General features: G+C 36.0%; 1 protein-coding gene across 14 annotated transcripts in view; it reads right to left on the bottom strand.

The window, feature by feature from the left end:
- The window catches only part of ADAM22 (ADAM metallopeptidase domain 22), a 224,172-nt gene that overhangs the window by 57,231 nt on the left and 154,812 nt on the right, over positions 1-12,129 (bottom strand). For all 14 annotated transcript variants that reach the window (XM_044920240.1, XM_044920244.1, XM_021689563.1 and 11 more), the window contains 6 exons: positions 10,259-10,329; positions 5,763-5,837; positions 4,192-4,263; positions 3,185-3,351; positions 1,559-1,643; positions 447-537 (listed from right to left, as the gene is read on the bottom strand). In XM_044920240.1, the coding sequence (XP_044776175.1) occupies positions 447-537; positions 1,559-1,643; positions 3,185-3,351; positions 4,192-4,263; positions 5,763-5,837; positions 10,259-10,329 (561 nt within the window). The remainder of the gene's footprint in view (positions 1-446; positions 538-1,558; positions 1,644-3,184; positions 3,352-4,191; positions 4,264-5,762; positions 5,838-10,258; positions 10,330-12,129) is intronic.

The raw sequence follows: 12,129 nt of genomic DNA, 5'->3' as shown, positions 1-12,129 counted from the left end.
CCTACGTGGGAAAATATATTCTTCCTAGATGCTAGTCCCAGCATAGTTTACCAGAGCCCTTTAGCAGGCAAACTCTCCTCTATGGCCATACTAAGAGATGTTTTAAATAAACCATAATAAAACAGTATACCTTGAACCTACATGCCTAGGATTCTCTACGAGACCATTTAAAATTACCAAACTGAGCTTATTTTGTCCTTTTTTAAATTCAACAATGAATTTATCACCACATAGCTTTAAATGTTAATTACACATGGAGACATCTTCACCTACAGGGCAAACATTATCTTGTATAATTTTTGAAGAAAATATTATATGCCCCAGCTGTTTATCTTATACCATCTCCCAAACTCATTTGATCAAGCAACTGAATTTAAAATCTCATTCTCCAAAATATTTATAGAGAGTCTACTTTAAATACAACTAAACCACAAGGGTGAACTTACCACTTGCTAACTTTCTTTTGTCTGAGATAATACCAATATTATGGGCTAATGACTGGGCGAGAGTAACTGCCATTAAATCAGTTTTCCCAAACTGAAAAACAAGAGCAAAAACAAAATACATGTAAATGGGAATTATTTTTTATTTAAGATGGACCAGAGAAAAATGACACAATATAATTGGAAATAAGTAATTTCTAAGCCTCTTATTTAGTAGAGATTAAACATACAGTAGCTAACGCTGAACGATGGAGCATTTGAGAAAAAAGCTGTAAGAAATAAACCTATGTTTGATTCAATCTTATAGGGAAGACTAGAAGCCAGGGAATCACCACCTTTCGGGTTTAGAAAATTAAGTCTAATTCTGAGTCCAAATTTCACTAGTGACATTTCTGAAAAACTTAATACTTGTATATACATAAGTCAGTCTTTTAGAAAATAATAAAAGTAAATGTGTAAATTATTTGGAACTTGTTCATTTTTGTGTGTCTACTTGCATGCCCCAAATTTCCCCAAATTAAATAGAATGTGGCTTCAGAAAACAAATGGTATGAGTAACAGGAAGTGGTAATGATCTGTGGGCAAAAGAAACTTGAGACCTAAAGATACTTTTTTCAATATGTTGATTTAGGTATTTTTCTTTTAGATCACTTCCATCAGACTTAGTGCCTTAGGGGTAAAAGAAACTCTTCGGAAAACTTAGTCTATTTTTTTCTCCAAAACTTTGCCAAATATTGAAGAAGGAAGAATATTTCCAATTGGGTTGTCAGGTAGTAAGCCAATGCTTCAAGAATTACTCAGTTCTTCAGGAAATCAGCCAAACCATAGACAGGGCCTTATTTTCAATAAAGATAAAAGTAAAGATTTTATCTATATAATTTGTAAATAGCCAAATTTGGAGATTATTCTAAGTAGAACATGAACAGAATTATCAAATATTATCTTCCATTATTTTCCTATTCTCTGTACTTCGGGCATTTCTAGCAACCATATTGGTTGTGAATAAAACAACCTAACATCTAGAGAATAAGGAATATGAGAAATTATCTCTTAAATATTAGGAAAACATTTTCAGCCATCATACCACTTTATATTGTACAGATGTTCACACCTACTTCATTCACGCCTCCTCCTTTCAGCAACGAGCAAATCCCACCAATATAAGCTGCCCCGCTCCGGCTACTCTCAAATTGACTTCCCCTTTTAGAAAAGGAAATGAAAAATGCTTACTGTTCAAAGTTCCAAGTATCACTGCACCTTTCATTATTAATTTACCACACTTACGTTCTCAATGCAAATACATTCCTATACTGTATATTCCTGAGGTAAGGGAGGAATGTGAATATTATTTACACACATAACCAAAGGGTTTCTGAGGGATGTTTCCCCACATGAGCAATAATACCTTCAAGAGAACTATACCTGTTTTGAAAAAAATCACTAATATGGTGTACTCTGAGGAGGATACAAAATCACTTCTGTGGTATTTCTGACCAAAATGTCTAACTTGAATCTCTCAATGGGAAAACATCAGACATCCCCACAATGCAGAACATTCTATAAAATAACTGACCTACACTCTTCAAAAATGTTAAACCCAAAATAAACAAAGAAAGGCTGAGGAAATCTCCCAAATTAAAGGAGACTAAAGAGATAGGACAATTAAATGCGATGCATGACCTTGTCTTGGGTCCTGAATGGGGGAGGGAATTAGCTATCAAAGACATTATTCAGACAATTGGAGAAGCCTGAATATAGGTTACTTAAAAGTACTGTATCACTGTTAAATTTTCTAGTTTTAATAATTTAATTTAATAAAAATTTTAATAAAATTTAATAAATTTAACAAAATTTTAATTAATAAAAATTCAATAATTTACTATGGTGATATAAGAGAATGTCTTTATCTTTAGGGAATATATATGTATTTAGTAGTGAAGGCCCAGTAAGTATCTCCAACTTGCTCTCAAATGGTTCAGGAAAAAAAAAATTGATAGATAAATGGATAAAAGGAAAAAGGAAGGGAGGGAGGGAAAAAGGGAAGAAGGAAAGAAGGAAGAAAATAATAAACAAATGGGGCAAAATGTAAATAATTAATGAATCTGGGTAAAGAGCATATATTTCCTTGTAGTATTCCTGCAAAGTTTCTATAAATTTGAAATTGTGTAAAATATAAAAGTTACCCAAAAATATACTCTTTTACTTCCATTTATAACTTCCTTCAACAGATCTTACTTTACATAATATGTTTTTTAAATGCTATAATATATAGTTTGCTATTATATCAAATATGCATTTACCCCCCCAAAAAAACCATGAGAGTGAGAAAAAATTAAAAGTAAACTCCAGAAATACTAAGGTCTTACCTTAGGACCAAGCAAAGGTAACATTAACATTTAAAATATAGAAACTTTAAAGAATATAATTAATCTGTCACGAATATTCTTTATGAGTATTAACAGTACTTTTACTCAATAAATGCTCTGATTAAATCTCTTGAAAATTAAATAAAAATATACATGCAATAAGAAAATAACTCAAAACTAAACCTCTTATACTTTCATGACAGCTTCAAACAATCTATACTTTAAAACTTCTTCCAAATGTATCTGCCATGTCAAATCCTAATTGCATTATACTGGAGAAAGGCTAAATTTTGCCAGATTCCTATCCTAAATGTCACAAGTAATACAGAATTCAACAGGGAACCAAAAAAAAGTAATAAATCGTAAGTTACGTACGAAAAAAGGTGAACTGCATCACTCTTCTCTTTGATAAAATCCCTCCTGTATTTCATAAACTCACGTAGAGTGATCAATGGATTTTCAGATATGGCGAACTTGTTGTCAGCTGCCCAGGTTTCCATAGCAACCAATACTATCCTTGTCTTCAGTTGGTCTTTATATATCTGGTATATTAACAAAAGGAATACACTAGCTAATGCGGTAAAATCAAATGATTTATGAACAGGATTATAAAGCTCCTCTTATGAAAACTCTTTGAGTTCTAGTTAAATGTAAAAAACTCTATTGTCTTTAAGGGAGATCATTATTTTTCTAATTCACATGCATTTTCCTTGAGTAACAGAGAGTCAAACTGTTCACAACTAATACCCAAAGAACAGAGGACTACTTAGAAATAAAAGATCACTTTTTGACAAATATTTGCACCCTTTTTCAAGGATCTCCCTGAGTCTCTTTTCTGGCACCCTGGAGAAAGAATTCACGCATTTTTGGGTTTCCCAAGAGAAGAATGGAACAACGAAGACTCCCCTAGGATATAATTTCTATATAACCTGACTGGTCCCAATTAAACTCATGGAGAAGGTACCCACATTGCCTCGTCAGGCAGAAAGTAAATATAGTAGGATTACTAGTGCATCATTCACACACAACCAGGCACTCTCTTGAAAACAGCACAACCACCTCTTTCTCCAATGTTGGAAGTACACAATGAATATCTTCGTCAAGGATTAGGACTCAACTTTTTATTTTTCAATGTGAAAAATATAAGGAGAAATTTCAAGCATCAATCCATGGGTAACTTTGACCACCTCCTTTTATCATCTTCCCAGCCAGATATCAAAATCAATAAAGTCCACTGCAAGGTTACTAGGGACTTACGTATGGGACACCTTGCCTAAAGTGCAATTCAGGGCACCGAAACTATAAGAACCATATTATCCATTCTGTTAGCAATCAGGAGATGAAATTCCTCTATGGCAATATTGAATCAAGTTGATACTTACTAAATCTGCCATGTTCACCACAGATTTCGCATATGTATTGGTATGTACAACTGAAAGCCGATGTTTTTTAAACTGAAAACAAAACAAAACAAAAAAAGTGAAGGGCTTCCAAATAATCACCTCAGCAGAGAAAACATAGTGTAACTGAAATATCTCTATGGCTTTCTGTAAAAAAATTGTAAGAGCTGAGAACTAGTTTTTTATATGTTGTGCAGTCTGAGGAAAGGTTCTTAAGAATTTGAGGCCTCAGTTTACTTAACTGCCAGAGGAAGTAAAAAATACCTATTCCATCCATTTCACAAGTTTATTTTTAACACAGAATTGTTATTCAAAATGATAAAACGTAGGAAAGTTGTCTATGAATTGCAAGACATACACATATAAGTAAGGTGGATAGCCAGAAAAAGTGTATGTGAATAGTGTGAAATATCACCACGAAATAGCATGTAAAACCTGATTTTTGGCTTCCCTTAAAATTAGCATCCCTCATGGTGATAACTAGCAAGTACTGAGAGGCAGCCACTCCCATTAGACAGGCCATGTATCTTTTCTTTTGCCACAGGCCTCACCCCTCCCTATTGTTTTACATCTGGCTTACTTCATTTGTGCTACCTGCCTACAGATCTCTGCAGGCATCTGAATGTGTGCTATCCTAAAAAGTCGAAATAATATGTTCTTACAACTTATTCTGATCATGTAAAAATCTCAGGAAACAGTAACATTCACTGACTTCCAAGAGGTTAGAAAGATAAAACTTAGTTCTAGCCTGAACAAAGAAGAACTCAATCTGGATTTTATTATTATTATTATTATTATTATTATTATTATTATTATTGGCAACAATAGGTGATCGATGTTTGTTTAATCATATGCAAACAAATGACACATTTTCCCTCAAATAAATCACTCAAAGTAAATTAAAATGTACTTATCCCTGAAATTAAGTAAAATTCAGCAATGTGCATCATGGAACATGTTTAGTTTAAAACTGAGGTTACATAGAGCAGGTAACATTACAACTCACTGCTGTGCTGTAAATGTAAGCTACTTCCTGCAACATGCCCATGCACTGAATATACACACTCTGGGTCAAAATAAATGACTCAGCAAGAAGGAAGTTTTGCCAGATTCCTATCCTAAAGTCTTCACTGCTTGCCTATATATAAACATTTCCATATGGTTTGTTGCATAGCAGGCCAGAAATTGAAAAACTGCTTTTCTTTTATCAGGATAAAGCTGTATGCTGCAAACTAAAGTGTCCCATTACTGGTGCCTCACTGATTTCTTCAAAATACAAATATTCATTAAGCAAATCCGAAGGGCTGACTAGCTCTAAGTCAAAGAAGTATTTCTGGAATGTCACAAAATACTGCTAGTTACTTCCACCTAACAATGTTTCCAATTTAGAGGTTGTTACTCGCTAACAAAATACATTTGGCTACATACACAAATGTCTTTTCCAAGTTACAATTTTCTGGGTTTCTTGTTTCTTCTAAACATATTTCTGTATCCACCAGTTTTACCCCTTGGCACACACAAGTTCAAACGACAAAAAATTTAGCACATCCTACCATTAGATGATCGTTGACAATCATCAGCTCAATATATTTGGTCTCCTCCTCTATGTTACGAGGATGTCGACGAAGCTGCAATATGGTAAAGGAAATAGCACCTACATAAGCCCCCTGAACTTGGCTGTGGAAAACTAAAAAATATGTTACATATTATATTGCATATTATACTGTACCCTTTTTCCAAACACTTCTGATTTCGACACTCACTGCCCCTGGCAACCACTTTTCTACTGTTTTGTGAGTTTGATTTTTTTTTTTTGGTTCCACATATAAGTGATACCTTGCAGTATTTATCTTTTTCTGTCTGGTTTATTTCATTTAGCATAATGCCTTCCAGGTTCATCCATGTTGTCACAAATGATAGGATTTTCTTCTTTTTCAAGGCTGGATGAAACTCCACTATATATATACACACCACATTTTCTTGATCCAGTCATTCGTTGATGGACACCAACATTGATAACACTATATTATATAATTGAAATTTGCTGACATAACTTAAATGTTTTCACCAAGGGAAAAAAAAAAGGTAAATATGTGAGGTGATGGATGTATTAATTAACTCAATGGGGGGGGTTCCTTTCTCTCTCTCTCTCTCTCTCTCTCTCTATAATCATCCTATTGTATACTTCAAGTATCTTAACAATTTTGTCAATTAATTATACTACAATAAGGCTGAAAAAAGTGTTTTTAATTAAAAAAACTAAAACATATGAGAGAAATAAACATTTCCACTTTTATTCCTTCAGAATTTTTTTTCATTTTTGTCAATTTTACTCAATTTTTGAACAGGTAATAAATTCATATGATTCAAAGATTAACTAAAGAACCATAAAGAGGTTCAAGATCAAAGTTTTCCTCTCACTTCTGTTCCCCATCTACCTAGTTGCTAACCTTTCTCCCCACAATGGGTATAGCACAGTTACTGGTTTCTTCCAGAAATATTTATGCATATAAAATCAAACATAACATATATTTTATTTAGTACTTCTATTTATTTCACTAGCTTTTGCATCAGGCAAAATCAGGTTATTTTCATTTACCAGTATATCTTGGAGATTGTAACACATGAAGTGCATTCTTTCTGGTTTAATTTAAGCTTCTGAGGATCTCTGAGAGGATACAGGGGGTGTCTAATGGACACTTTTATTCTCTAATCTCCAAATCTGGGATTGAGAATGCCCTTTCTTCCTCTGGTACAGTTCAAGGGATCCCCCAAATGATGTAAGAGTTTTATTAAGATAGTTTTGAGAGCTTCCAGGCAGTTTTGGTTTATCTATTACAGCTATGTTATATCTATCTGTTCAACAATGAATTTTCTCCACCTTCAAAATCATGATCAGTGGATGCTACTGGTAGGAGAAACTAAGGCAGCCATATGCCTTGGTTTTTGCCGTTCATCTATAACACAGTCTTTAACAAGAGCTGTAAAATTAACTTTTTCCATTATGCCATGCTTATCATATGATCTCACTTGTATGTGGAATTTAAGAAACAAAACAGAGAATCATAGGGGAAGGGAGGGAAAAATTAAACAAGAGGAAATCAGAGAGGGAGACAAACCGTAAGAGACTCTTAATCACAGGAAACAAACTGAGGGTTGCTGGAGGGGAAAAGTGTGGGGGGATGGGGTAACTAGGTGATGGACATTAAGGAGGGCACGTGATGTAATGAGCACTGGGTATTATATAAGACTGCTAAATCACTGACCTCTACCTCTGAAACCAATAATACATTATATGTTAATTAATTGAACTTAATTTAAAAAAACAAAAAATTTGAGGAAAAAATAAAATTATCCTATTCTCTGATCTCATAATTCACGAAAATAAACACTATTTCAAATTAAATCTTGTTGGCAATCTTCATTTACTTAACTGGGCCTCAATATATACATATATTCACAAAATACATAAAGCTCCTGGTAGCAATTCACGGAACCCAAAGCCTTCTGAGAGGCAGTGTATAAAGCATATATGGTTATAAGCACTTCTCTGAGACTAGACTTTCTAAGTCAGAATCTGAACTCCACCACTGAGTAACTCACTATTACCCTGGGCAAGGCTCTTAAGCTTCTTATGCTTCAATGTCCTTAGCAGTAAAATGGGGATAATAATAATACCTTCCTCATAAGATTATAATGAGGATTAAATGAGTTAATACAATTAAAATTTTTAGAACAGAGCCAGGCACGGATACCTGTGCCTCAATAAAACAAACAAAAACCAATTATTATTCACATTAGAAATGTGCCTATAGTTATTTTATTTCATACTTATTAAACATATTTTATACAGAAGATAACTGGTTTCTTACTAGAAATCTTACCAGAGATCCATTTCTCTCATCCTGTGTTTTTTATGCCAAACACACACACATAATACATGATATCTTAATTCTAATAACCAGGGTTCTGTTGTTTCCTTTTCTTTTTTGAGTATACTGGACACACGATGCTACATTAGTTTCAGGTGTACAATCTAGTGATTCAACTTCATACGTTACTCTGTGCTCACTGAGCCATCTGCCACCAGACAACACTCTTTTTTTTTTTTTTTAAGATTTTATTTATTTATTTGACAGAGAGAGAGAGACAGCTAGAGAGGGAACACAAGCAGGGGGAGTGGAGGAGGGAGAAGCAGGCTTCCCGCCGAGCAGGGAGTCCGATGCGGGGCTCGATCCCAGGACCCTGGGATCATGACCTGAGCTGAAGGCAGACGGTTAACGACTGAGCCACCCAGGCGGCCCTGGCGTAAGATTTTATTTTTTTATTTTTTTTAAGATTTTATTTATTTATTCATGAGAGACAGAGAAAGAGAGAGGCAGAGGGAGAAGCAGGCACCCAAGAAGCAGGGAGCCAGATGCGGGGCTCGATCCCAGGACCCCAGGATCATGACCTGAGCCAAAGGCAGACGCTTAACGACTGAGCCACCCAGGTGCCCCTAAATGAGATAATGATTATAAAACATTTAGCATAGTACCTAGCTAGAGAAAGTCAATTGTAACTATTTCCTTTTTTATTTTATTTTATTTTATTTTAAAAGATTTTTATTTATGTATTTGACAAAGAGAGAGACACAGCGAGAGAGGGAACACAAGCAGGTGGAGTGGGAGAGGGAGAAGCAGGCTTCCCGTGGAGCAGGGAGCCCGATGCGGGGCTCGATCCCAGGACCCCGGGATCATGACCTGAGCCGAAGGCAGCCGCTTAACGACTGAGCCACCCAGGCGCCCCCAGACAACACTCTTGAAATATCACTGACTATTCGCTGTGCTGTGCCCTTGACCCCCACGACTTACTCATTCCCTACCTGGAAGCCTGTGTCTCCCACTGTCCTTCACACATGTTGCCCATCTCTCCACTCACTTCCCTCTGGCAACCACGTTTGTTCTCTATATTTACAGATCTGATTCTGCTTTTTGTTTGTTTATGCATTTTATATATCTTAGACTCCACAAATGAGAGAAATCATATGGAATTTGGATGACTAGAGCTCTTATTCTACCTCAACCATTTCCCAGCTCTACATTTCTGGTCATTTTCACATTTCAAAGACATCATTTTTCTTTCCCGTTAAAGGGGATTAACAGTACCTACACTTCATGTGGTGTAAAGCAGGATACAAGGACTTAGTATTTTTGCTAAGTCCAAGATCCACTGAACATTCATAAAGTGGACATCCTGAGTTTATATCCCAGACTCCAACGTAGCTCAAGGGTGACAAGAGCATTCTGTGGCTTTAAAACCTGATGGAGTCCCTCTTAAAGGGGTATCTTTACAAGTAGACTCCATGACGTGATACAACACACAACCCAGGCAAGAAAAGAGGCCTACGATAGAAAGGACCGGAGATGCCACAGCTAGGGCCATAATCTGCCTGTATGATGAATAACCATATTATCAACACTATCATGAGTCCTTTTTGAGTCTATGAAACAACACGGCCTCCCTCCACGGCTCCTACAGATCGGTCATCTTACTGTTTACCACACCTTGACAAATGCCTGAACTAAGACTTAACCCTTTACAGAGACTTAATGTAGAGTTAAATGACTGGCAATTGCCAAGTGGGTTTTTTTTGGTTTTTTTTTAAAGATTTATTTATTTGACAGAGAGAGACACAGTGAGAGAGGGAACACAAGCAGGGGGAAAGGGAGAGGGAGAAGCAGGCCTCCCTGAGCCCCATGCGGGGCTCGATCCCAGGACCCTGGGATCATGACCCGAGCCGAAGGCAGACGCTTAACCACTGAGCCACCCAGGCGCCCCTTGCCAAGTGTTTTTAAAACATCATGGAATAGAGCGCCTGGGTGGCTCAGATGGTTGAGCGTCTGCCTTCGGCTCGGGTCATGATCCCGGGGTCCCGGGATCGAGTTCCCCCATCGGGCTCCCTGCTCCTTGGGAGTCTGCTTCTCTCTCTCTCTGCCTCTCATGAATAAATAAATAAAATCTTAAAAAAAAAAAAAACAAAACATGGAATATACCTGTGAATACATACCTGCCGTTTACTTCTTTTTGGTCTTGGCTTCAAAATAAATTTTGGTGGAGTAATGTGTACTTGTTGAAATTCTAAAAGGAAATAAAAATAAATGAATTCAGTGCATTTCCCAGGTTTCTTTCAGACAGGGCAAAGTTTTACTATCCCTTCCTCATATAAATTGTATAATTATATTCAATTTAGCTATTAACTATTAGCAATTATTATAGTTATTAATAATTAATATAAATTCATAACTTATAAATTATATAATTATAACTATATGGTTATAAAGTTTATAATGTATGTTACATTTAAAGATAATATAGAACATTAATCAAAAAAATTGTGTTCATATGAATACTAAATAAAATATTATCATGAATGAAATTTAAAAAATTTATCTCCAAATTTTAATTTATCTCCAAATATTTCTCATATTTTTCCTATGAATACCACCACATTCTTTATCCAGAATCTTCTGAATAGCCAACCTAACCTTCCAAGACTGACCTTCATTAAAGAATGACACACCAAGTGCTGGTGAAGATGTGAAACAACTAGGTATCTCAGATAGTGCTGATGAGAGTGTCAAATGGTATAACCACTTTAAGAAAAAGGTTCAGCAGTTCTCATACAACCAGAGTTCTCAGAGTGCAATCCAAAAACTAAAGACATCAACATTACCTGGGGACTTGTGGGAAATGCAAACTCTCATAACCCATTCACGATGTACTGAATCAAAAACTCTAGAAACTGGTACAGCCACTATGGAAAACAGTATGGGGACGCCTGGGTGGCTCAGTCGGTTGAGCGACTGCCTTCGGCTCAGGTCATGATCCTGGAGTCCCGGGATCGAGTCCCGCATCGGGCTCCCTGCTCGGCAGGGAGTCTGCTTCTCCCTCTGACCCTCCCCCCTCTCATGTGCTCTCTCTCATTCTCTCTCTCTCAAATAAATAAATAAAATCTTTAAAAAAAAAAAACAGTATGGAAGTTCCTCTCAAAAATTAATATAGAAATACCATGCGATCCTGCAATCCCACTTCTGGGTATACAGTCAAAGGAATTGAAATCAGGATCTCAAAGACATACCTGAACTCATGTTCACTGCAGCATGATTCACAACAGCCAAGATACAGAAACAACCTCAATATTCATCAGTGGATGAATGGATAAAGAAAATGTGCTATGAATATGCAATAAAGTATTATTTGGCCTTAAAAAAAAAAAAGAAATCTTTCCATTTGTGACAACACGGATGAACCTGGAGGACATTACACTAAGTGAAACTAGCCAGACACAAAAGGACAAATACTACATGATACCACTTATATGAGGAATCTGAAATAGTCAAACTCCTAGGAGCAGAAAGTGGAATGATAGTTGACAGGAGCTGAGAAAAGGGGGAAGCAGGGAGGTATTAGTTGAAAGGCACCAAGTTTCAGTTGTACAAGACGAATAAGTCCTAAAGATCTACTGTACAGCAGAGTGGCCAGAATTAATAATACTATATTGCATATATAAATTTTGTTAACAGTGTAGATCTTACGTTGTATTCTTTTCACGACTACTACTAATACTACAATAACAATAATAAAGACAGTGGAAAGAAACTTTTGGAGTTAATGGGTATGCTTATGGCATAGATTATGGTGATGACTTCATGGATGTACATTTATCTCCAAACTCGTCAAGTTGTATACATTAATTATGTACAGCTTTTCTCTAGTGTCAATCATAACTCAATTAAGGGGCTTCAAAAAGCCCACTAGACACGGAGCCAGCAGCCTGTGATTCTCTGATACACTCTGCAGTTTGAGAAACACTGTTATACAGTCAAACACACACCTACCTTAAGACCCAGTATTTCCACTGCCAGATATTTGACCGAA

The sequence above is a fragment of the Neomonachus schauinslandi genome, chromosome 12 (genome assembly GCF_002201575.2).
Source record: "Neomonachus schauinslandi chromosome 12, ASM220157v2, whole genome shotgun sequence".
In the NCBI taxonomy this organism is placed as follows: domain Eukaryota; kingdom Metazoa; phylum Chordata; class Mammalia; order Carnivora; family Phocidae; genus Neomonachus; species Neomonachus schauinslandi.
The sequence above is the reverse complement of the archived record's forward strand: the minus strand, read 5'-3'. Positions and strand labels throughout refer to the sequence as shown.